The sequence below is a fragment of the Lynx canadensis genome, chromosome B4 (assembly GCF_007474595.2).
Source record: "Lynx canadensis isolate LIC74 chromosome B4, mLynCan4.pri.v2, whole genome shotgun sequence".
Lineage (NCBI taxonomy): Eukaryota > Metazoa > Chordata > Mammalia > Carnivora > Felidae > Lynx > Lynx canadensis.
The window spans coordinates 95,514,238-95,541,881 of NC_044309.1; the positions used below are offsets into that span (position 1 = coordinate 95,514,238).

The 27,644-nt window shown below is 35.7% G+C and overlaps 1 protein-coding gene across 1 annotated transcript in view; it reads right to left on the minus strand.

The window, feature by feature from the left end:
* Positions 1-7,297: 7,297 nt before the first annotated feature.
* ZFC3H1 (zinc finger C3H1-type containing) overlaps positions 7,298-27,644 on the minus strand; it is a 55,161-nt gene continuing 34,814 nt past the window's right edge. Inside the window, exons 19-35 of the mRNA XM_030323236.2 lie at positions 26,779-26,880; positions 26,356-26,475; positions 25,004-25,187; positions 23,244-23,430; positions 21,585-21,773; positions 20,703-20,940; positions 18,474-18,579; positions 18,188-18,386; positions 17,315-17,409; positions 13,558-13,668; positions 13,175-13,279; positions 12,875-13,040; positions 11,697-11,797; positions 9,297-9,398; positions 8,612-8,651; positions 8,308-8,370; positions 7,298-8,178 (exon numbers count right to left, since the gene is read on the minus strand). Of these exons, the coding sequence (XP_030179096.1) occupies positions 8,041-8,178; positions 8,308-8,370; positions 8,612-8,651; positions 9,297-9,398; positions 11,697-11,797; positions 12,875-13,040; positions 13,175-13,279; positions 13,558-13,668; positions 17,315-17,409; positions 18,188-18,386; positions 18,474-18,579; positions 20,703-20,940; positions 21,585-21,773; positions 23,244-23,430; positions 25,004-25,187; positions 26,356-26,475; positions 26,779-26,880 (2,246 nt within the window). The 3' untranslated portion in view covers positions 7,298-8,040. The remainder of the gene's footprint in view (positions 8,179-8,307; positions 8,371-8,611; positions 8,652-9,296; positions 9,399-11,696; positions 11,798-12,874; positions 13,041-13,174; positions 13,280-13,557; positions 13,669-17,314; positions 17,410-18,187; positions 18,387-18,473; positions 18,580-20,702; positions 20,941-21,584; positions 21,774-23,243; positions 23,431-25,003; positions 25,188-26,355; positions 26,476-26,778; positions 26,881-27,644) is intronic.

Here is a 27,644-nt window from a genome sequence, read left to right on the forward strand (position 1 = left end):
AATTTTTAAATGCCTGGAAAATCCAGGGGTATGTGGTTTCGGCCACAGTGAATCCTGCTGCCACCATGAATAGGTCTCTTTCCACCTTCAGCTGGGCTTCCCTCTTGGGCCTGACTCCCAGCATTCACAGAGCTGTGGTGAGGCAGCTATCACAGCTCCAGGCTTACATTCTACTAGCTTAGAAAAAAGAAAGATCGTTTCTCAATAATTCCCTCAAAGACCCCAAGATTGCTTCTCAGTGGACCAACTCAACTCACTTTATACTTCAGGTTGCCAGTTAAGGGCATGCACTCAGCAGTTAACTTCCTGGGTTGGTCATTTACTATGTTGGTGACTTAGTTAACTTCTCTGGACTCTATTTGCCACCTGTAAAATGGGGATTATAACAATATTTCATAGGGTTGTTGTGAGAATTTAATTAAGTTAATAAAAACCTCAAGCACTTGGCAGTAAGGCCTCAATTGTTAGCTCTTATTAAATGCCCACCCCCGAACCTACATTAACCGGCTAAGTCTGGGAAATGCACTTTCTGCTTTTCTATACCAAACTAAAGATTCATAGAGTAGGACTATAGAACTGGAAGGGATTTTAGTGGTTTGCCATTAGAAAGTTGTTTAGAGATCAAGCTAGGTTCAAGTCACTAACCTCATCCTATAGTCTGTTTACTCTTTGATGGTGGTGTGGCAGAGATGCTTAGCTGTCCCCAAATTATGTATTCTGTTCTTCATCCTTGAATATCCCAGCCTCCCTTGAAGTGGCCAAGTGTCTATGTTCTAAACAATGAGACAAAGCAGATGTGGTTATGTTCAGCTTCTGGGAAGTACTCTTAAGAGAGGAAGTTTGTTCTCCTTGTTCTTCTTTCCTGCTAAACAGAATGTGAACAAAAGGGCTGGGGCTGGAAAAGCTGTCTTGAATCATCAGGACCACCAACCAGAGGGCTGTTACGCAATTTAGAGAAAGGCCCACCTTCCCATAAAACTTGGGGTCCAGGTGATCCCTCTGTGTGAATTAAAAAAAGGCCCTCCTTTCCCCAGGCCAACTCTGCCAGTGGCCTAGGATGCTTGTGATTGTGGGCTTATTTCAACCCCTGTTATTTCAGGCTTTTGGCCATGTGCAGGAAATGACCAGCAGAACCACATGTGGCAGCCCTCTTGAGAACGGAGGTCACGCAGGACAGAGCAACAAGACAGAAGGTGCCTAGGACTCTATCACCATGGAGTGCCACGCCACTCAGCCCGTCTCCATACTTGGATTTTTACCTCAGAGAGAAACTTCCACCTAGTTTAAGCCACTGACGTTTTCGTTTTTCTCAGTCCTACCATAGAAGGCTCATTTGCAACATAATGGAAGCCCTGGATTTTACTCTTGGCTATTTTGACTCATCCTTTTTATTCTCCCCAGTAGATCACATTGCTTTTATTTAGTGCCACATTAACCAATAACCAAAAGTGAATGCTACCAATTATGCTCTGTTCATCCTGTGATTTTTTTTCCTCTTTCCACCAATGGAAGCAGAGCTTCCACCAGGATTGGTCTCATTACAGTAAAAAGTAAAATTATGGTTAAAAAGGAAAAAAAGACAATTCCCTTCTCTTTAAAGAATGTCCTGGAAGGATGGTTTTCCAGCTTGGGGATCATGCAAACTCTTGCCTGATTAAATCATTTGTTACTTCTGGCCTGCAAGAATAAGTTTAAATTGGCCAATGGTGCCATGCCCTTCATAGGCAACTCCAATAAAAAGTGTGGAAAGTGACTAGAATTATTGGCTACTCTCTACACTTATATCAGCCATTAATTCTTTCTAGACCCATCAAGAAGTGAAAACTGGGTCCTGAATTAAGTAGTTTTTATCCTCCTTACACCACACACAAAAAAGCCCAGCTAGCATGCTGAGAAACCTCGGAATTGATAACAGAGGATCTTCATATTGATCCCGTTTTATTTAACCTGATGTTAAGACCATCTGCTAGTGGATAGTTTTACCTGTTATTTTGGGCAGTAACACCACTGAATTTAGATGGTAGTGCTTTCTGTTGTGTCTCTTACCGAGAGATAGCAACTAACTCATGCTTGAGTATTGGGTACGGACATATGCTCCAACTGACAGTAACGAAAGTACATCCAAAACAAAACAATGACTTATTTTGTAGCATCTCTTTGCCCTCAAGTTTTGGAAAATGATCCCCAACTCAAAATACTACCCTTAGTCTTAAAAGATAATTTCTACTATACTATCTCTCAACACCACTGAGGTAAATGCATATATTTCCATATTTTATATATGTGGAAACAAGAAGCGATGAAATGACCTGTCACGATTACACAGCTAGTGGTGGAACAAAATCTAACATCCAGATCTTTTAGATAACGTGCTTTTCTCATTACTCACATTGGTCCATACTCCTCTATTTCCTGAAATGATTTCTTTGTAGCTCCATTTCAACCAGCATGAAATGCCAAATCTATCCACAGGCAGTTTCATAATTTTGACTGTATGATGTGCTAAGCTGAGTGTTTGTTTTGGCCTTGGCAGCAGATATCCCGATTATCTCCATTAATGCAAACAGCTCATCAGTCCTCTATCTTCCTAATTGGTTCAGCTCCCTTAGGCTGTTGGCTATTCTTCTTTCACAATGTTTACATCACTAGGTAAGAACATTTGCAAGATTTAATTTGCTTGATTGACCAAACAATATTGTAAATCTACCTTTGATTTTGGCTGAAGTTGATCAAATCTTGAAGCTTTTAAATGACCGGGGCGCCTGGGTGGCGCAGTCGGTTAAGCGTCCGACTTTAGCCAGGTCACGATCTCGCGGTCCGTGAGTTCGAGCCCCGCCAGGCTCTGGGCTGATGGCTCAGAGCCTGGAGCCTGTTTCCGATTCTGTGTCTCCCTCTCTCTCTGCCCCTCCCCCATTCGTGCTCTGTCTCTCTCTGTCCCAAAAATAAATAAAACGTTGAAAAAAAAAAGCTTTTAAATGACCAATTTAAGGGTAAGTGCAGTATTCTCTTCTAGGACAGCTGTGCAAATAGTTTTCTTGTTTGGATTAGGCTTTTAATTCATAGAAGATAGCCCTTTGAAGAGTCACACTCATTTATATTTTGGGTGGCCCCCAAATTGATTAACCTCTTCCACAAAGGGAAAATATTCGTTATTCCATAGTGCTTGTGATACAATGGACTCAAGACACTCTTGATATTCTATTCGTGGTCTTCTATGCAGTAGTTGTACCTTACTAGAGGAAAAAATTCAGGCCCACCAGCACTCACAGCAAAGTCACATCATGTAAGACCAATCAAATTGGCCTGTGTGGATCTTCTGCTTTATTGATGAAAGCAGGAAGCATATGTTCCTTCTAAATTCATGTGAAATTTTTTGCTTCCCAACTGAAATATTTCAAATTCCCAGCATTACTGAATTCTACATTAAAACATTTGTGTTGGGCTGAAATGTGTCGTTTGGAAAAACCAGTTTAAAGCATTGAACACTGGGCTCTCTCCAGGTAGTTCTTCTATATAGATAAAAAATTAACTGAGTCTTAAGAGTCTTGGAACAGAACTTTGTAGCCTTGACTGGGATTAAAACAGGGCTCCATAGCATTTGCAGATGCTAGTAAATGTTGAGAGCAGCCTTTCATTCATGGATTATCCAAGGAGTTAGGGGAAAAAAAAAAGAAAAAAAGAAAACTAGTTGCAGCAGTTAGAATTCCAATGACTCTCCACATCAAGGCTGTTTAAATTGGGCCTGATAAAACTGACTTCTATTCAGCATGTTCATGTGGATTTTGAAGTACAATGTGCCCGAAGAGTTCTTTCTTCTGGACGGATGTGGCTGCTATGGAGTTTTACATGCCATACCTGTCATCATGTTTAATAAAGTCAGTTGTGAATGAATTAGTACAAAGTCAAAGCAGCTTTTTAGGAAGTTTTAACAAATGCATAGGTTTCTAAACATGTAAACCTTTCCATAACACTCAGGTGCAAGTAGCACGTAATTTTTGGAAATATTACAGGCCTTAATTTTTCCTATTTTATGACTTAGCCAATAATTCACTTAGCCAGGAAGACTTTCCCAACCTTTCTCAGCCCAAACTTGGAGCTCCTTTGAAAATGCTTCCTTGGCATATACTCTTCTGTTCTGTTAGACTCAAGAGCCTTTTTCATCTTTGTATCTGCAATGTCTAGCACAAAGCTCAAATTGATTCTGAAACAAACAAAAAAAAAATGTGATTCTGCACTGTGGAGTCTCTGAAAACTTGTTGTGGGGTCTCTCTTGTGAAGATCAATGAAATGAAAAGCGGAGAAAATTCTACATCCATTTTACTACAAAAGACACAGCTATTATCTACCTCAAAGATGTCAAAAAAAAAAAAAAAAAACCTCTTCACATTTATTGCAGATACCTCAATCAAGTAGTACTGACAAAATACAGCATAGCCATTACTGAGGAGGCCATGTGAGTGGCCGCGGGCCATGGTAACAACAGCAGGGTGGGGCAGCATTTCCTTAGGCAGCTGTCCACTGGCCCCAAAATAAGAAACGCACAACTGAAGAACACCTGCAGAAAGTGAGGGGACTTTCTGGAAGTAAATGAAAACAGCCCTAAAAAAATAAAAGAAACAGCTTGGAAAGATAGACTGAACTGTGAAATTTGAGGTTGGACAAAAAAGCAACAATTTCAAAAATGTTCTTGAGAAGTCTGCCTTCTCTTGATCAGTTCTTATTCCAAAATGTTCTGTATAATTACTATTATTTCTCACGGAGGGGCAATGATACATTTTCAGACATAATATCCAAACCTAAAAGGTTACTAAAATTTTATTTCCCGGTTCTTCAGTCGAACTAATGTTAACGTGCAGATATGAAAGCAGACTAAGGAAATTATGACTTATCTGTGAACACATGACAGCTTTAAGCAAGAATATTGGCCCTGTTTTGTATTACAGCCATATGTTCCTACTTTTTCAACCACCTTGAAAAATAAATATTTGAACTACAATCTTCAATAAAGTCTCTCTACATTTGTTGTCAGTCTTAATCACCTTCTGCTTGTCTGCTTAGTGCCTTTAGCTCTTAGATGTTGCACCTGGAGATTCTTGCTTGCTTTATGATGTAGGTTTATATGCCCTTTAATTGAAAGCAAACCGCCTTAGATAATCCAGTGACAACAATGTTACAAGGTCCACTTTCCGTTAAAAGGCAAATAGAAATATTAGGCTGTTCTCTAAAATGAAGAAAAACACATAAAAATACACCGCAATCTGCCACACCACTTCCTTTATCAGAGATAAAGCCCCAAAGCCTAAAATGCCTCTTTTGTGTTCCCCCCCCACCGGTAGGACTAAGGGAGTGCAAAGAACTGCAGTTCTCAATGACTAACCTTTCCTGACAGTAGGCCATTTCTCTGCCCAAAGACTTTGTCATACGGTATGTTAAGTAGTATATTCATGCTACCACAGTAACTTTGTCAAGTTATTAATATCAGGTTATTAAAACCTTTATCAAGTTTATTGAGTTTTAATATTCAAATTATTATATGTTGAAAGTACTTAATTTTAAAACTGATAAAAACAAATACAGAAGGATGACCAAAACATATACCTCACTTGTAAGCAGTACTTGCTTTTGGGGGGAGGGGAGATTAAAGGGAGTTTGTAAAATGACAGGAAGAAAGGGTGACATAAGAGGTATCTTAAAAGCAATATAATTTTTATACAATAGCTTCTTGATTTTACTTTTTAAAAACGTTTTTTTATTAAAATTTTTTTAAATGTTTATTTTTGAGAGAGAGAGAGAGAGAGAGAGAGAGAGAGAGACACAGAGCAAGAGCAGGGGAGGGGCAGAGAGAGAGGGAGACACAGAATCCAAAGCAAGCTCCAGGCTCCGAACTGTCAGCACAGAGCCCGAGGTGGGGCTCGAACCCACAAACTGCAAGATCATGATCTGAGCGGAAGTTGGACACTTAACCGACTGAGACACCAGGTGCCCATTTTTTATTTTTTGAAGTAAACTCCACCCCCAACGTGGGGCTCGAATTCAGAACCCCAAGATCAAGAGTCGCATACTCTACTGACTGAGCCAGTCAGGTACCCCAAGCTTCTTGATTTTAAACAGCAGTATGACAACTGATCAAAAAGGAAACAGCTGCTTAACAAATGCTAGGTCTTCCGCATGACTATGCACAGTGTAACAGCGACTCCTGGAGTTGTCACTGCGGATAGCCTGCATGGCAGGACCATGGAGCTGATGCACCAATGCAAAGTATTCTTTTTTTAAAAAGAGATAAAAGTTACTGCTGATGAATTGTTAATGCAACAAATGGTAAGTTTAAGAATATACAAAAGTTCAAGACTTATCACTGTCTGCAAAAAACTGAGACATTTCAGTTAATTAACATCAAAACTGTTACACCACGAGGGGACAGACTGGAAATTTTTTTCTAAGCACCTAACAATGGTTTCCAAATAGAGCAGGAAAAGCTTTCAGGGTTAAACAGTTAAATGCATACAATGGAGGAACACACCCCTCTGTGATTACTGTCTTCCATCCAAATTTCTTTGCTTTTAGAGAAAAATCAATTAGCCTCTTTTGATTTAATGAAAGACACTAGATAAGTGGGTTTCATTCCTGACCTCACCCAAGAGCACTTACTACCAAATATGCACCGTCTGGTAGGCACACAGTTGGGCCTCAAAACATGATTTTATTTTTACTAAGCATTATACAAATACACATGTGTACAAATTTGCCTACTATTTCATGGGGCTGCTGCTCTGTCTCCAGTAATCAGATTGAATTGTAGCTATAAAACCCGATTTGTGAAAGTGTGTGTGTGTGTATCATTAACCAATTTTCTACCAGGTGCAAACAACCGACTATAGACTAGGAAAAAGACCTCCAAAGTCTCCTCTATATTTGGTCATAATGATATTCAACATAAGAGAGCATGTCACTAAGCAACTCATTCAAACTACAGTTGAGAGATACTTTCTAAACACTGGGTTCGGAGAACGAGGAATTTAAAGGTAATGCAAACCTGCTACTGTCCTCAAAACAGAACAGAACCTATCTTCTCATAAATCAAGAAGTCATTGGAATGTTTATGGGAAAGCAGGCTAGGATATAATTACAGTGAAAATCCGTATCTCGTATTGGAACCCTTTCCCACCATGTGTGTGTGAAAAGTGAATAAAGACAGCAACGTTTTTTAAAAAGTTAACTTATATTAAAAATATTTTGTTTATAAACAATTTTAATACTACAAAGTAGTATTTCAATACAAAGCAGTTCAAATATTAACTGTTCTTTAAACTGTTAAACTTTATTATAAATTAAAATTTCTTTACAAAAAAATTGCACATAATATTTGACCACTCTTAGGTTCTGATGCACTGGCATTTGCAATAGTTTCTTTAATCTTCAAGTTAAACAGTCTCGGCAAGGAGTCCAGAACGTAGAAAGGGCAATAAACAACCCTGTTAGAGCATTCAAGTGCAACTAGCAGACTTGTGGCCATGGCAGTTACACTTTCCTTAAGATGGACTGCTTAAGTTTTAAATCCTGAAATGAAGAATCTCAAAGGTTTAAAAGAAGAAGAACTAAAAGGGACTGCCTGGTTTTTACTGTAAACACAGCCCTGGAAATTAAATCCCAACAAGAATCTCTCAGGCATCAGAGTGTGTCAAGTGAATCAGGAATAGCACAACGTAAAGAAAAGGGGGAAAGTAAAAAATAAAAACAAAAACAAAGCAAAATTAAAATAAATGTCAGTCACTTTGAGGAACTATACTTACGTACATGATGTTATGAGAATCTGGCAGGGCCTAGAAGTAGGCCAAACAGGAAGTTCATTTATCCAACCGAAGAGGGTCATGTTCATTGCTTCCGGTTTTGAGGATAGGATATTGTAGGGGACTTGAAATGATCAGTAAAATGCTTGTCTGCCTTACGCAGACCTTAGCCAGGGATCAGCCTAATCTTGAAGGATCATTCAAATAATTTTGGCAATTATTATAAGGACTTAGAACTGACTGCACCCAGTGTTCAGTGATTCTTGCTTTCTGTTTTGTAACTGTTTAAATTTAAGAGCTCATTTAGGCTGACTCCAATCTCTTGGCACTTGGAAACTAGTTTTCTCAGGTTATCAGTTTTACCTCCTTCTGATGCTTCAAACAAGAGTTGCTGTAAAAGACAGGGAAGCACAGAAGTAAGACTTAGCTAGATTTTGAGCATCACCACATCAATGGATATGGCACATGCAGAAAATTTATAGGAAAACTTCAAGATGAAATAAAAGGTAAAAAGCATTACATCTTTCCACAGTGATGCACAAAGAGGTAACTTCTGTAAGGCTCTCTGATATAAACGGTGGACCTATAAGATAGATATACACACAATTCCATCAGGAAACATGATGAAAAACACCTTTATAACCCTAATTATTTGACTGGGACCTCACAAAATACAAAACGGTTACACTGGGTTTTCAAGTTTCCAAACATTTAGAGTTCTTAGCATGGTAACATCTATGCATTAATCCTTTTAAACTGAGAAGTCAACAAAAGGGGCAGAACAGCTTAAAAACAAAGTGACCCATCTGATAATCATAGCTTACCTCTCTTTGTCCCTTTAGAACAATCTCAGCAGCAATGGCTCTAAGAAAAAACAAAGGAATATAGAAAAGGGAAAAGAAAAATTTATATATCTTTGAACGAAATGAGATACTACCACTGGCAGAATACTGACTGTGGGAATCTGAGTACAAAACTTCCTGAAAGTAACAGGCTAAACTTCCAAGGAGGGTAACCTATAGTGAAAAGAAAAATTCAACAATTTTTATCAACTTTACAAGAATTAAGCAGACCAGTGTTTTGAACATAAATAACGTTCATGAAAAATACTCCTAATTACTAGTAAAAACACCTGGCACTCTTAATAGCTTAAAAAAAAAAAGACATCAGACTATAAAAGGGGGGAGGGAAACCCACACATTTAAAAAAAAGATGGTCTTAAAATGTGTATAACAGATTTGTTTGATAACACTACTGTTACCTAAATGTTCTGCCGCAAAAAAAAAAAAATTCAAATTCTACCCATTTTTGCTTTTAAAAGCAATTGTTAACGAGCACTCCCTTACTCTTGGTAGAAAACCTCAGCAAGTGACAAAAACAAATCTAAATTAGAGTAGAGATCTGTCCAGGAAAAAAAAACATAGATGTCATTTCAGATTTACCTGTCTGGAGCAAACCTTACAAATAAAAGCAATAGCTATAAAAACATGTACATGATTGCTGCATTACATTTTCCAGGTGGCCAGGCATGTTGGAATATTATATGTAAACATCTTGGCTTGAAGTTTCAGAATCTGAACATTGCTTTCTTCCCATTCATGTTGAAGTAGCCTGCAAAGTACATTCAGGAAAATGAACAAGGCACTGTAAGTGTAGGGAACCCCCAATGTGCTCTATGAGCAGAATGTTTGATGAGGTACAATTTTTGATCAGTTAAATTCCCTCAAGGCTATTCAGCACGTGATTCTAGAATACCTCTTATAAAAATCACCCCGGGACAGGAATAAGCAAGCTAGCAAGATACCCAGTCAAGACCCATGCCATGTTCAATAAAGTAGAATAAGGTCCATGTACTCCTACACTAAAGCATTCCCTCCAAGCACCCCCTCCCCCAAAATTTTTATAATGACTAGATATATTAATGCAATTTCCTTGTATTTTTCTTTCTTTATTAAACAGAGTAGACGTAAATATGAATGTTTCTTGGGCTAAAATGTAAGTACAGTGACTAATTATTAAGTTCTCTATTCTGAAAAAAAAAAGACAAGAATGATCACAAGGAAGTAACTATCAAAATACAGAAGTGGAGCATTACCAACAAAACCAACAATTAAACTACCTTTCCTATAATGCCTATAATTCTATCATAACAGAAACTAGTCAAAATACTACATTTTATATTTTTCAAATGTTTTACCAAAGATGATGCCTTATAATAGAAATTTCTGTATTAGCTTCCAAAGACTAGAATGTTTACTAAGAATTTTTATTATGAAACACTACTTTTGTTGCAGCCTCAGACCTTCAAATTTTTTTTCAACCTCATACCATTTTCCCACACACAGGCTAAGTGGAGTGTAAATATTTTAACACATAAGGAAATATTTGATAAATTTAGGTACCTTATGATCCACAAAACAAACTTAGAAACATAAGACACAACACAATGCAGTGGGAATGACTGCACAAGTACAAGCCAAGGCATTAGCATGTAGGGTACCATTGTGAATTAAAAAGCACAATTCTTGACAGTGAAAATAAGTTTACTCTGTCGGAATAGAGAAACTACAAAGAGATGCTCAGAAATCTCCAGTTCAATATATGAAATCCGTACATAAGTGTTTCTCAAATGGGATTTGAGGGCTCAAGCTCAGGAATCTGTATTTTTAAGAATGCTCCACACCCAATGTGGGGCTTGAGCTCATGACCCTGAGATCAAGAGTCACAGACTCTACCAACTGAGCCAGCCAGGCACCCCCAGGGATCTGTATTTTACACAAACATCCCAGGAGATTCTGATGCATGTTAATACTTGAGAGCAACTTAACAGGAACCCATGGGGGAGGGGAAGGGGAAAAAAAAAAAAAAAAGAGGTTAGAGTGGGAGAGAGCCAAAGCCTAAGAGACTGTTAAAAACTGAGAACAAACTGAGGGTTGATGGGGGGTGGGAGGGAGGGGAGGGTGGGTGATGGGTATTGAGGAGGGCACCTTTTGGGATGAGCACTGGGTGTTGTATGGAAACCAATTTGTCAATAAATTTCATATATATAAAAAAAAAAAAAAAAAAAAGATCAGAGGCAGAATACAAAACAAGGGATGTTTGAGAACTGAAACATTTAACAGGTTGCTAAGAGAATAGTAATCATCCTTGAAGGTCTTTTCAATGTCTAACAGTCTAAGTCAGACCACTTTGTTTTCCAGAAGAGGCAAGTGAAGATCAATGGAGTCTGGTTTGGAGAAAATACTGGAAAGAGCACGAGACCACAAGTGAAATTGCTGTCTTGTTTTAGCTTTAACTACTTTGTGATGTTAAGGGAAATTCATCACTTAACTTTTCTAAGCCTGAATTCACCAAGCTAGAGCAAATAGTTGGTAGAATGCAAGCTTAGTGCCCCTTCCCAACCTTTGTTCCTGCCCAGTTGCCAAGCCTTCTTGGGAATTTTAAAACTAATAAAATTTGTTCTCTGTCATCTTTAAAAAAAAAAAAAAAAAATACTTGAGAGCAACTGACATATATGAAAACAAGTCATAATAACCAAAATATATACAGTTGGCTGCTATCTTTGTAATAACACTTTACAAACCTCTTAAGTAATATTTCTTTGCTATGTAAAACATGATTATTGCTTATTATGCATGTGCTAAGGACAGATGGTATGTGCTTAGGGACACAACTGAACTTTACTTGAATTATATGCCCCTTAAAACCTGCAGTTTTCTGAAGTTATCAGATTTTTATACTGACTTTTATATGAAGCTGTATATTGCTTAACTCTGAAATTAAAGTAGTATATATCAGCGAGAAAATAGTAAAGGACAGACTACTTTTAGTCACGTTTTTAAGAATAATTTTATATGAAGAGCTATATAATACTGAGCTGAGATTGAAAAGAATTTTATTTTTTCTTACCTCAGTGCAAGTCCAGAATTAGTTGGCATAATTGAGCAAAACCGTTCCAAGGTTTTGGAATGCTGAGTCTTTGGAACACAGCTCAAATAAAAGAAAATAACCTGGAAAGGTTGACGGGGGGAAAATAAATGCAACAAAATGTGAAATCCAATTACTTAAATGTTTTAATGAGAAAACCAAAATGGTCTTTAAGACATGAATGTATAAATTATAATAATGTATGATGCTGTGAGTTACAGTTCCTACCATTAATTATATTAGTGACTTTCCAAATATGAATTAGGAAATATGATCTAGTGATGATAGCCATGGACTGAGAACACTGACAAGAAGCCAGGAGTCCGGGTTTTCATTCCTGAGTCTACCTTTACTTGCTGTATAGCTGGGCAAGTCATAGGACTAATAATACCTGCCACATCTTGCTCATGGAATGCCCGTGTGTAAATGACTTAATGTCCATAAAGTGGTTTGAGATCCTGGGATAAAGAATGGCATAGAAGTACAAAGCATAATAATTGGTTATCCCGATTAGCAACAAACCATCCCACCAAAAAATAGAATACATATATGTTTTAGTCTACATGGAGCTTTAATAGGAAATTTTAGCCTACACTGCACTGAATAAAAGGGGTCTCTGAAAAGAAACTAAAACAAACCTTTGCTTCCTTTCTTATACGGAAATAACCTTATAAATAGATCATTAGTTCTATTCTACTATTAAAATTCTAAACAACATCTAATTTCAGCTTTCTTATGCCCTATGTATAGTTATATTCACTTAACACAGTATTAACCAAAAAAAAGTAGCTCCACTATACATTATGGAATTTTTCATTCAGTGAATTTCCAACTAATCAAGCAAAACATTAGATATTATTATAATTACATTTTTTATCTTTCTTCTTTAATATGTATTAAACCTTAACATTTCTTCAATTTTGCTTCAATGTTAATTTTTCTTAAATATAAGAATCAAAATACACATTTATCTTAACTGAACCTTAAAGGGCTCTGTTCCTAGATTTAAGAGATAAGCAGGAAACACGGTCAAGAATAACATTAAATGCTAGGAAAGTGGTCCTACAAAGCTCTCGATAAAAAACAGGAGTTTTACTGTCATTTTTCCAAGTCCCCTTCTTTTGTACAAGTATCTAAAGAAAAAAGTTTTAAGTTCTTACCCTATTATGAAATTCATAGTTGGACCAGTAATCAGCACTGCTAAAAGGAATGGGGTATCGGGCAGGGACTGTAACCAAACATCTATTCACTAAATCAGTAAAAAATTTGAATTCTTGGACTTTGTTTCTGGATCCAGCAGCTCTATTATTGGCAAAGACAAGATAACTGCCAAAAGAAAAATATTATAATTTAGAATAATTAAGGCAGCGAGTCTCTCACTCAGAAAACTGATCACCCCTTTCCCCCCACCATATCCCCTTATTCGAAATCCCATTCTTATTAAGAGGAACTAAACTTACTCCATCCAAATCTTCTGCACTATATCAGATCTCATGGCCACCCCTAATGCTGCCTCATATGCCTCCACTGTCTCTTTAATACTTGATTGAAGAGGATGACAAAGGCTGTTTTAAAAATGAAGGAAAACAATGTATGTCTACAGCTCACTTCGATTAGTAAAGGAATGACAATATATATTTAAACATCACAGATATTAGAATGGAATTCTTCTTTTGATGTTTCTTCTTTAATAATGTATAAACCTTTAATAATGTATAAAGTATGTCCCTTCAATTTTGCTTCAATGACTTTAGCATCAAGTTAACTTTAACACAATTTGGTAATAAATAACAAATGCAAGCCTAATATGCAACATTTCTCTCCATGTTAGATAATGTCTCACCAGTAAATCAGCCACAAATAAGGAACCTGGTGGTTAAACAACTCATCATCAAAAGTCCCTTTACATAAACGGGCTGGAATGTCAAGTGGTCCTGGGATATTTAAAAGATACCTGGAAAAAAACGAACAAAAAAACACTGTTGGAAATTATGCCTATGCACACATGGATTACTAATACTTAAGAAAAACAGAAACAAAACAAAACAAAACAAAAAAGACCTCTGTTTCAACTTAAATGTCCTTGAAGTATACTTTATTTTCACATGTATACCATACTGCTTTGGTCCCATCTCTAGCATCACACAGTCTATTATTTTATACCTACACGAGTAACTCTTCAAAAATGAATTCATTCTATGCCCCAGCCCCAAATTAAATAAACCACCATAATCATCTAATTAAAAACAGAGAACAAATGAGATTACTATGTATCTAAAATTTCTCCACAAAATCTATACATTTTTGTAAAAAAAAAAAAATATTTAAGAGTTATAAAAGTTGATATCTGAAAATAATCTCTTCCTCACATATACACACATAGCCTTTTAGATATATCAAAGTGTATTCGGTAACATATCGGTCCATAAGGTACTTGTCAAAAGAGGTCCATAATCAAGTAAAACTGGGAAATACTGAAAATTATAGCGCACTCTTATAAAAAGCCACAACAGAGTGTTTAATAGCATATTAAAGATTCTATGAAGTCAATCAGTAAAGAAATCTATTTGACTCTCACTAATTTAGGTCTCTCCCCAATATATCTGAATTTTTGTGTACATTTACCAACATCTGTAGGGACAATGTTTTTAAAGGAAATACATTAACCTCAACAATGACAATCTAGTGTAACTATTTAATCTTGGATTTAAAAATTATTTCAAGAAAAAAAAATTATTTCAAGGAACTCAGTTTTAATGGATTAGAGAAACTGTATGGAGGCAGAGGGCAGGAGGAACCATAAGCAAGAGAAAAAAAACAGGACATTTAGGAGTCAGGTTATTATCCTGCTGATGACTTGGCCTTAACTAGCTGTATTACTGTCATTTAATCACTTGACTTCTAAGGATACTAGTTTTGTCAACTGAAAACTGAGGTTAAGAAGAGACGACTTCAAATCTAATCTATTTAAGACTCCATCCCTAAGCTAACTTCAGTACACTGAATAAAATCCCCTGGTTAACTTCTGTGGCTATCTACTAATCTCCAAATTGATTTGAAACACATTAAAATTACCTTATCTAGTTCTGTCTTTTTATTAAAAGTTACATAGAAAGGGAAATGATAGAGCCCAACTCCATGTAAATATTACAACACATACAAAATTCTTAGTATTGTTTCACAATTTCTACTCATGAAATAAAAAATATTTTGAACCTATTAAGAGCATCGACTTACCGTATGAAATAAATCTTGACTCTATTTATAAATTAAAATTTTTTTTATCAACATCAATAAGAAGTATGACAATGCTAACAACTATCTCACCTACTGCCATTCTCCTAATAACTGACTCAAAAAAGATTTCCTAAATGAACAAAAAATGCACACTGTGTAAATAAGGTCTTCAGTATTGTCTAAACTAAGCACAAGATACCTTTTCCTTGTAACTCTTGGTGTATTATGAATTAGGACTATTACCATGAAACATTTCATAAGGCAAGGTGACTTAGTAAACAACAGAAGATTATTAGGAGGCAGCCCCTTTCCAAATTTTTATTGACAGTTATTCAGTCTCCTTCATTAAGCTGACATCAAGAAGATCTGAAGATCTTTGATTAGTTACCACAGCAGAAACTGGCAGCATCTTCTTTTAAGCTAAACCAATTACCTCCATGCCCAAGGGAAGATCAGAACCAGCAAGTCTGTAAAAAGTTTAGCTTTAGATCTGTCCTGTGCCTAAGTTTGAGACATTAAAGCAATCTAACTTGACAAAGTCAGCATGAGGAAGCTGAACAATCTCTAAGTTTCTTACAGATAGTTTACTTATTCTCCATTATTTTGTATTTTAAATTATTCTTTCGTAATTAACTGTAAGATATTAATCTAGATGTAATAGAGCAGAAAGAATTTCAGAAACAGTACTAAAGTCACTATGTCAATAAACTGGTTACCATAAGAGGATAGACATAAAGACTCAAGTCTAGGAAAAGAATAGTAACCCCAACTTTTGCCAAATCTCAAGTAAAACTGATATTCTAGGGTAGATGGACCACTGAATTAACAAAATGTGGGTTACTTTTAGAAAATGTTTTCATATAATACTGCTACACTGTGGGATAAGCAGAGTAAGCACCTAAGAAAAGAAAAATATTTGCAAGCTTTTGACTTACATATTTAAAACCAAAATTTTATCTGCACTATTTTCTACAACAAAAATTTTTAGGAGATATTCAACTTAGGTCTTCCTTCTCTCAGTTCTTCCTAACATAAAATGATAGAGTATGTTATGATAAAATAATCTTTTTGATGCTGTTTGATTTGGGATCAGCAAACTTATTTTTGTAAATAAAGTTTTATTAGAATACAGCCATGCTCATTCATTTATATATTGTCTATGGCTACTTTCTTCCTAAACAGCATAGGTAACAAGAAGTGATAGACCACACAGCTTGCAAGCCTAAAATATTTACTATCTAGCCCTTATGAAAAAAAGTTTGCGAGGCAGGTGGATGGCTCAATCAGTTAAGCATCTGACTTTGGCTCAGGTCATGATCTTGTGGTTCATGAGTTCAAGCCCCGTATCAGGCTCTGTGCTGACAGCTCAGAGCCTGGAGCCTGCTTCGGATTCTGTGTCTCCCTCTCTCTCTGCCCCTCCTCTGCTCAAGCTCTGTCTCTCTTTCTCTCTCTCCAAAATAAACATTAAAAAAAAAAAAAAAAAAAAAAAAGAAAGAAAGAAAGAAAAGAAAAGAAAAAAGTTTGGTGGAACACCTGAGCATACAACTCTTGGGCCAAAGGCTCAGGTCATGATCTCAAGGTTGTGGGTCAAGCCCTGTATTGGGCTCTACGCTGAGGGCTCCGAGCTGAGTGTGGAGCCTGCCTGGGATTCTCTCTCTCCATCTCTCTCTGACCCTCCCCCATCTGTGCGTGCTCTCTCTCACTCCCTCTCTCTCAAAATAAATATTTATAAAAAAAACAACAACTTTGCTGACCCCTAGAGGGATGGGGAGGAAGGGAAGAGAAGTCCACCCAGAAGTAATTCCTCAGGATTGGCTGTGGCCTCCTATTATTGTTAGAGTAAGAATTCACAACTAAGCAAGCAAAGGCAGTAAATATAGAGCTCTCTGGAAATTACTGAGAAAGTGGTTGAAAAAGATTGCCTGAAAGCTTCCCACTCAATATTTCAGAGGCTAGAGCAATTCTCTTTAGATTTAAAAAAAAAAGTAAAAGGCATATTATTTACATCTACTTGAGCTCACCAAATAAATTAAAATTCATTTTTTCAGAAATCACTGAGATTGTCTCCAATAATTCACTGCTATAGTATTAAGTACTAAAATGAACAATAATAAATTAAAAGCAGGATGAGTCACCATGATGTTAATATAAGCCTTCCTTTGTTAGTGTCTCTACTCCAAGGAATGTGTATTACCTCTTTTCTCCATTTTTATTAAGTTCTACTGCCCTCATAATAGTTCTATAAGAATGTTCAAGTATTTTTTTACATCAGTCTAAAATATAATCAACCCACACAAAAAAATGTAGTTTTCCACTAAACTATACTCTCTTTCTTCTATAAGTCAAGAGTTCTACAAACTTACCGAAACAGATCCAAGTTACTATATTTCTCAAACCCAGGTTTAAAGAAGGATGCAATAAATTTCCGCAAAGATGGAAGAAGATTATCTCCTTGATTCTATTTTTTAAAAAGAGAGGAAGGATATACATTAGACTTACAGTGTTTAATTATATCATTCAAAGGAGGAGGGCACCGGGATGGCTCAGTTGGTCAAGCGTCTGACTCCTGATTTAGGCTCAGGTCATGATCTCATGATTTTTGAGTTCGAGCCCCAAGTCGGCATGGAGCCTGCTTGGGATTCTCTGTCTCCTTTTCTCTCTCTCTGCACAGCCCACCCCCCACCCTGCCTTTGTCTCTCAAAAATAAACATATAAACATTTAAAAAATTCTTTTCAAGGGAGGAAAAAGCCCTTAAAAAAAAAAAAAAAAAAAAAAAAAAAAAAAACACTGATCAGATTAAGTTTCTTGAATAGGTGGAGGTAGAGAGAACTTCTATATTTTGATCTCCAATTAAAGTCAACTAACCATTAAACAGCTTAACACCCGGTATACCATATCCACCAATTGTCTAATAAGCTTCTATTACATGTTTAGCACTGTGTGAGGTGTGTTGGAGGCTCTAAATCTGGTTAAGACATGATTCTTGCCCTCAAAGAGTAGAGTATATAAAGCAGTTATCAACAAAATTACAAAGCACTATAATAAGGGCAATGGCAGAAGTATACACAGAATATTTATAGCAAAGACAGAAGGAATATATAACACAGTCTGCAAAGGGAAAAAGGACCAGGAAAAGCTCCTTGGAGAGGCTGATGCCTGAAACATGTTAAAGGATGAATAAGAAAATGTGAAACACAAAAACATATTTAAGAATTTTGAGGCTTTTTTTTTTTACCTGTAGGATGAAGAATTTGCACATATGATAAAAAATCTCTGCATTCTGAGGATTTTTTTCAAATGCAGTAAGCCACACTGCTCTGGCTTTGTCGTGCTGATTTGTTTGCAAATATAAAGCAACAAGGGCTTCCAACAACTGGCAGTTCATGGGACACGTTTCCAATAAACATTTACAAAGCTCCACTGCAGCCTCATACCTTTAATAACAAAAAAACATGTCTAAACACATGAGAAAAAAAGTCAACTTTTAACGCACAGTTAACTGCTTGTCGATTAAGTTTTACCTCTCTAGAAGCTGGTGCAGAGCAATCATGTTTGTGTAAAGTGGAACACAGACTTCTACTCTTTCCTCAACAGTATGGCTCTCATCTGTGCAAGCTTTCACCGCATCTATCCAAAAACATCACAATAACAGAAATCAAACATAAAATGAATTATCTGACTATGTTATTTAAATTCTGGGAGACTAATACAACATGGTGGCCTACCCTTTTGCTTGACCATAATCTTATTCATCTTTACTCCAGAGGTATTTTTAGGTATCTCCAAACTCCCTAAAGGAGTATAAGAGGCCTTGCTCTCTGTTATACAGCCATTTAATTGTCTTCCCCTAAACTAGATCCTTTCCTTATTCCTTCAAAACACGTTTCCCTTGTAAAGAGTCCTTTACTTGATCCTGCTGGGTCTTAGAGAATGGTTCACTGTTTTACTTTGCACAGCTGTTACCATTTCCTCCTTTGCTCAGTGGTAGTATGATTTCCCAGATAGAGTGTCATTCTGAAACTGCACTTCTGACGTTCACTTACAAAAATCATCTAAACAAACCTAAAGGCCAATACTACACTTGCTTCATTCTCATTTGATAATGTTCTTCCTCTTCTTCTCAATTTTTTCTTCCCTATGCTATCAAGAGTTTATTTACATGTCCTCTTGGTCTCATTCATTGACTCTTCTCCTTCACCCCGCTGCTATAGTCTTAAGTTTCCATTTTCTCAGAGAAAATATTTCATAGCTTCAACTACTAAAAAATTTACCACAAGAGCACATTAAAAACTGTGAAGCACTTTATAATATAGTAGCTCCTACATTAATAACTTCCAAATCATTTTTCTATCCATAATCATCCACTTAAGGTCCACTTCCTTATTTCCTTCTGCCAGTAAGCATTTCCACTTGAATGGCCAATTACCATTCACAAATACTACTCCTACTACCAAAATCAGTCTTCCCAAATTTACTTGTTTTCTATTAATACACTTTTTCCCCCAGCCTCAAAACCCTGAAATCATCTTTGACTATTTCTTCTCTATTTCCCTCACTTCTGCATGTGAGAACTTCAAATGTCTCCAATAAACATTCCCTCTTTCCCAGGTTCTGTTTTTTGTGCTTCACTTATGGCCATCAGCTTCTGGTCTTCATACCTTTCAAATCATTCCTCTTCAGCACATTCTTCCTTTCTTCAAGAACCTTGACTGTCATCAAGTCTACCACTTACAAAGTTCACGAAAATCTGGTATCATTCCACTTACCGAACTTAATTTCTACTGTTCTCTAGCATAAAACTCTTGCTTTGATAAGAACTCTCCCTTCTTCTAATCTCCCTTCAAATCCACTGCACCAATTTCTATCTACTTGTTGCTTTTTATTAACTTACCTCCCTTAACAGGAATGTCCTGCTTTTCCTTCCTTTTCTTTGGTTTATTCACTAAATATTTACTAAGCACTTAGTATGCTGCAGACATTATAGGTCCTTGGGAAATACAGAACAAATAAGACCAGGGTCCCATCTTTGTGGAAGCCAACTATGTCACAACAGAATCACCTTCACAGTCCAGCTCCAAGTCTTAATTCTTCTGCAAAGACTTCTTTCATCATGCCAACCTACAATAAGCTCTCTCCTTTGGGGTTATGACCTGCACAATATAATTCTATAAATCACAAATCTCTGTCTCTTCTGAAGCACAGAATTTAGACTATATACCAATACAGTTACATGGTCTCATACATTTAATAACTGTATCAAATGGATAAATTTTATCTTGTGACTAGGCTACATACTTCCTATTAGAAGGGAATAAGCTTTGTCCTTAACTGTTTTCCATAGCTGATATACCATTTAGCATATGGTAATACCCAAACTCACTGACTAATGAAGAAAACATTAGTTACTTGAAAAGAGACGATATAACCTTTTAACTATCACCTTGATGGATTGTTTTAAAAAAATTACCTGGTTCTCTTATTCAATCAACTCATTAAACCTACATAATATGTTTTATCTACATATTTAGCCACAATCAAAAAAAATATTTAAGGTAATATAGTTCCTGGCTTTCATAGATGCCAAATGTCCATCTTATGTGACTCAACCCTTAATCTTTTAAGCATTGATATACTAAAGTGTTAAACTACAGCTTGAAATATGTAGATACAAATTTGTTCCAATTAATTATGAAGAATCATAATAAGGGGTAAGTTGATGTTCTAAATAACTTATGAACATTTGCACTTACCTTCGAAAACTGCTAGCAACATGTCAGGATTAGTCTTTACATCTTGAACTGTTTGCCATGGCATTACAAATGATTCTGTGTTGACAATTCTTGAAGGATTGGCATTAGATGGATCGTAAAATTTTGAAGGGAGAACGTTGAATTCAATAAGATGTATGTAGGCCAGCCATGCCAAGCATCGATCACTTGTTTTAAGGTATTCAGCTACTATTCCACCATTAGCTGATTTCAGTGCATTCTAGGTAAAATGAAAAAATAGCCTGTGTTTTTAGAAATAATGACTCCTATTCTTAGTAAGATTCAAATGTAAGGGCAAAGAAGAATACAAGGGTCGTATTTCTTTGGAGTGGTTCTTAAATATCTAAGTCAAAATTTGACAGCTGCCGATTTTTTTTTAATGAAAAAACTCTTTAGAAATGTCAATACAGATTAATATAATTTTTCCTCTGCTAAGATTTATAAGCTAATTACTGAAAAAAATTCAATTTATCTGTACATTTTTAGTGTCTCGACATTCAAAATCTAGTAAGACAAAAACAGTAAAACAACAAACAAAAAGACCCACCATACCCATATAGGAGATTTTCACTATGGACTAATTTTTTTTCCTTATTGTCTGAATACTGAAGTTTATTCTGGTGGGTACTTAACATACGTCTTCATTTAAACCTCATGAATAATCTTAAAAAGGCATTATCCCCACTAAGCAAATGAGGAAACAGTCATAAACTGACCCAACTCTATACAACTTACTGATAATAAGTGGCAAAACAAGGATTCAAATCTAAAGCCTGTGTGCTTATTAAACAGCTAATCTGTAATGTTTCAGACCTTTAAAAAATTCTCTATAAAATGTAATTAAATGCTATGATAAATGTTTACCTGTAAAACTGCAAGTGCACTCTGGCACCTTCCAGTAAATATGTGCAGCTGAACTCTAAACAAGAGAGCCTCTAAGAGCTGAAAGGACAGAATATCTGATGCTTCCCGCTTGGCTGCTCCCATCAGAAACTCCACCATTCTTTCACATACATAATCCTTTTCTTCAAAGGTGCTTTCTAGGTGCAGAAACTGCCCAAAGGGGTTTCATATAATTAATCCTGCTTCATAAAAATAAACTGTAAAGCTACAGATTTTCCACAGTTCATTAAATGTCATATTAAATCTTCAATTTCTGCAAAAAGGATAATTATAAATACGTGTAAACCCATCTTCCTGGGGCACCTGTCTGGCTCAGTCAGTACAGCAGGCAACGGGTGATCTCGGGGTTTTGAATTCAAGCCCCATGTTAGGCACAGAGCTTACTTAAAAACAAAAACAAAAACAAAAACAAAAACAAAACCATCTTCCAGTACCATATCCTAGATTTCCCATTCTACAAGTTGGAGTGTAGAACCAAATGAAAACTAAAATAATACAGATGTACTTAGAATTACCACTGAAGCAAATTCATCTTTCCCTTCCTTGAATCAACAAAGTAATGGCAGCAAGACCATGACAAATTTACGAAATTTCAGGTTGCTGGTCAAGTACTATTTACATTGCTCAGGTATGAGCACAAATTTTGTACATAAATATTGTACACAAATTCTGAGAACAGCATTCATATTAGATATATGTAGCAAAATAATTAAAAAGCCCTAAGAAATTAAAAGACCCCTTAAAGACCAAACAACTTTAAGGAAAAAACTTCACACCCTATAAAATCTTATGGCGATCAATAGCATTAACTTTGGCACAAGCTCCAGGTCAAAAATCAAGCATCTTTCACTGTCCAAACCTATCTGGTACCTGAGTTAGGAGAGAGTGGCAAGTTCATTCATTAAGGGATAGCATGTTATCCAAATCTCTCTGTTCTGAATTTCAGTTAGCAAATAAATGACAGATCTCACGGTAATAGATTTATCTAAAAGTTTAGCTAAAACTTATGGTTGCTGAGTTCAGCTGATAAAAGTTCAGATATTAATAAATATTCATTCTACAAGTGGATTAATTATAATTTTAAGTTTAAGCATGGGTAGGAAACATCCCATTGTCTCAGAGAATAAAGGACTCATTTTTTCACCAAATCTCTGTATCATGGTAAAGTTCAGTATTAGTATGAATTTACAGATTAAGATTATTTCCTTAAGTAATGAGGATAGATAATAAAAAGACCAAAATGTTTCCTGACATTCATAAAAATGTTACATGAACACAGTAAATTAAAAAAATATTTTTTCAGGTGCTTTACAAAAAAATTCACGTTGCCCAAACCAAAACTGCCAATGAATAGGTAAGTGTAAAATGTTTTAAACCGTTTATGTTTTTTCCTTACCAATAAAGTTAACAAGAAAATTTACCCCTTCACTACATATTATCTTCTTATTTTAAATTTAGTCCTGACCCATGAGTGGTTTTGAAGTTATAGGACACTGAAAAGTCATTATATCTACCTGCAGATAAAGCATATGACTTTATTAAGCTATGCATCAATATTTAAAATGATCCAAAGAATTATAATAACACCTACACATACACTATGCTATCTATTCTACTCACAGTCCAAAAACTTTGATAGTCAGGAGCATATTCAACAGCTGTTTCACACATTTCCTGCACTTCTTCCTTGGTTCCTCTTTTTGAGAACAATCTGAGGTAATGGCACCAAATTTCTGGATTGTCTTTGTTGTTTTCCAAAGCTCGAGCCAGAACATTTAAAGCAGAATCCAAGGACTCTGAACATAGCCTACATAAAAGAAAAAAACCAGGAACATCTTTTTTAAAAAATACTTCAAGATACTCTTAAATCAGGCTGATCTAATGAGTCAACTTTAAAGTTTCATTTAAAAAGAAAAATTTTTTTTAATGTCTATTTATTTTTGAGAGAGAGTGAGGCAGCACGAGCAGGGGAGGGGCAGAGAGAAAGGAAGACACAGAATCCGAAGCAGGCTCCAAACTCCACACTGTCAGCACAGAGCCCAATGCGGGGCTCAAACCCACAAACTATGAGATCATGACTTGACCTAAGTCGGATACTTAACCAACGGAGCCACCCAGGTGCCCCTAAAGTTCCATTTTCTATTGGAACCTACCAAGAAGCTAGAAAGACCTATGACAAAGGGAGGTAGATTAGGATTTTAAATCACCTCAGTCAAAAAAAAAAGGTCCTGATTTCCCACAAACCTAACAATTCCTTTTTAAGTGGATGTTCAATGAGCATTTACCAAAAAAAAAAAAAAAAAAAAAAACCAAACAAACAAAAAACCCCACTGTTATAAAACCCTTAGATTATCAACTTCAAATGTACTTTATGTCTATATTTAGCAATACCTTTTATGAGTTACTCTGGTCTGGGAATGGGAAAAGTTAAACAATTCCCCCTCAAGGCCAGCTACTGCCAGCACAAAATATCAAAGCTTTCAATGTAACAGTTCTTTTCAACGGTCAAGGGCTTGCTATCTCTTGAAGAAGATAACTGTCTCATGATCCTATTCATAAAATAATGTACAGTTCTTTTGGCCTTCACTCAGTAAATGAGTCAGAAAAGAAAACACTGTAACTTACCCCAGTAACATGGAAATGACACACAAGGCAAGTTAAACAAGCACCATATTCAGGTATGTGTGATATATTAGCATCCCTCAGTGCTGCCTTACTAACAAAGCTTTTATACCAAGTTTTCTGACATTCAAAATAGCTTTCAAAAACTGAATTATAAATTTTCAAGTATAGTAATAAAAGACTATTCCTGATAATAAAAGATTACTCCTATTAATAGTATCAAAAAGTTGGAGTTAGAAAACGCAACAGGTTTATGAGAAAAATTACTATTTACCTTATTTGAATACATGTAACACCACCCACAGAAAAAAAGCCAATTCATCAGAATTTAGATATTCCTAGACAAGCTTTAAATCTCTAAATTAAAAACTAACATAAAACTTAATTTGTTCCATTGTGATTTTACCATAATTTTAAGAGACTATCACTACGTGCCTAACTTTAAAACAAAACAAAACAATAATCCTTGCACCACTCAGAATATACTGTTTTAACTAATCCTGCTTTGAAATAAGAGCCTACTGGAGTTAAAAACTGTGGCTAATTTATTACCCACACACTAAGCCACACACACAACTCAAGATCTAACCTTAAACTTTTTCTAACAGCTTTTAAACAATACACTGCTTCTGGTTTTGTCAAAAAACAAAGACCTCATTGATTCCATGATGTAAATGTGATTACCACAGATAAAATACACTTCAAACATAAAAATATAAATGTGCAACAGTTGACACAAAGATCAGAAGTGGACCTACCCCTCATTCTGATTCAAATACTTGTATGCAAGCTTGAGCCAAAGCTGTACATGAGATGGATTTTCAAGCACACTTGCTTCTAAATTAGCAATGTCATCAGTCTCATTTGTAAAGTATCTGACATCATCTGGAGTGACAACTGTATCCAAAGCTGGAACATTTATTCGGTTCTCTGGCTGGAAGGCTGGAAAGAAAAGTATCATTAGCTTCACACTTTCTTTTATCCACAGACGAAGAGAAAACAATTGGCCTCAACTTTAAAATAATCTAAAAATCTAAATATTCGAAATATATGCAGTAGCTCATAGCTTTAAGATAGAATGGTCATATACTAGGACCCTTCTAAAAGTGAAAGGGATGTTATTAAAAACTATACCAGAATAACAGGTATAAACTAGGATTCTGCTGGACAAACCAGAAGTATGGTCTCCCTACTTGAAGGGTAAGTGGCATCACCTGATAATTCACATTTACTAAATTAGAAAAGAAAAAAAAAGTTATAATTTATGAAGATAAAATTATCCCACTACATTTAGAGAAAAAGTATTAATGTAAATAAGCACATGAAAGCATATATCCATTAGATATCTGCTAATCCAAAAATAGTAAACAGATTATGCAAACTTTATTTTTATTTATTTTTTTAACTTTTATTTATTTTTGAGAGAAAGAAAGAGACAGAACATGAACATAAGAGGGGCAGAGAGAGGAGAAGGAGACACAGAATCTGAAGCAGGCTGCAGGCTCTGAGCAAGCTGTCAGCACAGAGCCTGATGCGGGGCTCGAACCCACAAACTGTGAGATCATGACCTGAGCCGAGGTCGGATGCTCAACTGACTGAGCCACCCAGGCGCCCCAAATTACAAACTTTAAAAAAATTAGTAAATAAAGCAGAGTTAAGATAACATAAGATATACCTGACAATACACTACTCATTCATATTTACCTTGTTTGTTCGTTTATTTGTTCTGGAAGCCTACTGCATGTCAACAAGCAGACTCAAAGACAAAAAAAATACTACCCTTACCCTCAAGGACACCCAGGCAGTAGTTCTCAAGTGGGAGCAGCACTGCTCGCCTCTCCCTTGCTCAAGTAGGTTGAAACCATCACATTTACTAAAGAGTGATCCCTGTATTTACTGGGCAGGGGTCATGAATACAAGGGGCAATCCTACACAATGAAGAACTACATGCATTAAAGGCCAAATGGTATCACTGTTTTAAAAAAATAGAAAAAAAACAAAAAACAAAAAACAAAAAACTAAGCCCGTAGCTACACCAAAAAATTAGTAAAGCGTTAGACAAAGATGAACACCACAATTTAATGATTCAGGATCTTAAATTACTTCTTACCATACTTAATTGGTCCTGTAGACTGTTCCTCATCACTACTGAAGCTATTCTCTGAAATAGGTTTTCTCCAAAATTTTGGCTTCCATTTTCTTTTATCTTTGTAGGTTGTAAATGGAGGTGCTAAAGTAGACAGATTTCTTAGTTTTTAAAGCTATCCACACAATACTCAAAAAAAGCTAAATTTATTCTGTTAGTCAGAAATGACACACACATATATATATTTTCTGCCCAATAGGAAGAAACATTTATTCTACTCTGTAAGCATGTCATATATATATATATATATATATATATATATATATATATATATATAAATATATGTGTATTTTTTTAGAACATAGTGCCAAAAAATTTGCTATCATAAAGAAACTCTAAGGTCCTTTTGTGGGTATGTGTGTGTGAGACAGAGAGAGAGATACTCACTATGGCCTTTACTTTCATTGATATTGCTAACAAGGAGCACAGCCATCTGGTCCATGGACATTCGATCTTTATTTACTCCAAAAAGTTTTTCAACGTATTTTTCTGAAATTAGAAGAATGCTGTCTTCATAAAAAGCATAAAACCATGGATTACAGAGACAAGGCTAATTAAAGAGTATAAAGTGAAGAGTAATCTAAAAATTAAAAGAAAGTATATGTTATTAGTCAAAAACATATATGCCTCCCAGAGGACAAGGACTCCACTACCTTAATTACTATGGCAAATCCTACCACATCATGCACCCAATTTGGACTTAAAAAAAAAAAAAAAGTATTTCCTGAAACAAACTAAACAAGTAAAAATTAAAGTGCCAAATTGAGAATGATCACACAGATTCAGTGACTTTACAATCACTCTGGGTTGTGATTAATACTAAATTTAATAAACACCAATTCCTTTATTTCCAGAAAACTTGTACTTTAAGGTTTAAAATTTGGCAATAAATCTGGAGAAAATCTTAACAGTATTTACTCACAATGTGTGACAGTAATCTACACTTTCTATAGTATCAGAGTGTATAAAGTCCTTTTTATTTCTTTGTAAAATATGAAACCACATTCATCTTAATTTCCATCCCTTCTCTATTTTTTAGAATAATAAAAATAGGAGTCTTTTAAAATCATTAATAAAACTGCTAAACGAGTATGTTAATATATTCTTCTAAATAAACTGAACTATTTATTTAGATGAGCTCTTTCCAAAGAACTTTCCACAACAATGGAAATGTCTTGTATCTACACTATCCTATTGGTAAGCACTTACGGCTGAGATCAAAAGCAACTATGAAGCACTTGAAATGTGGCTAG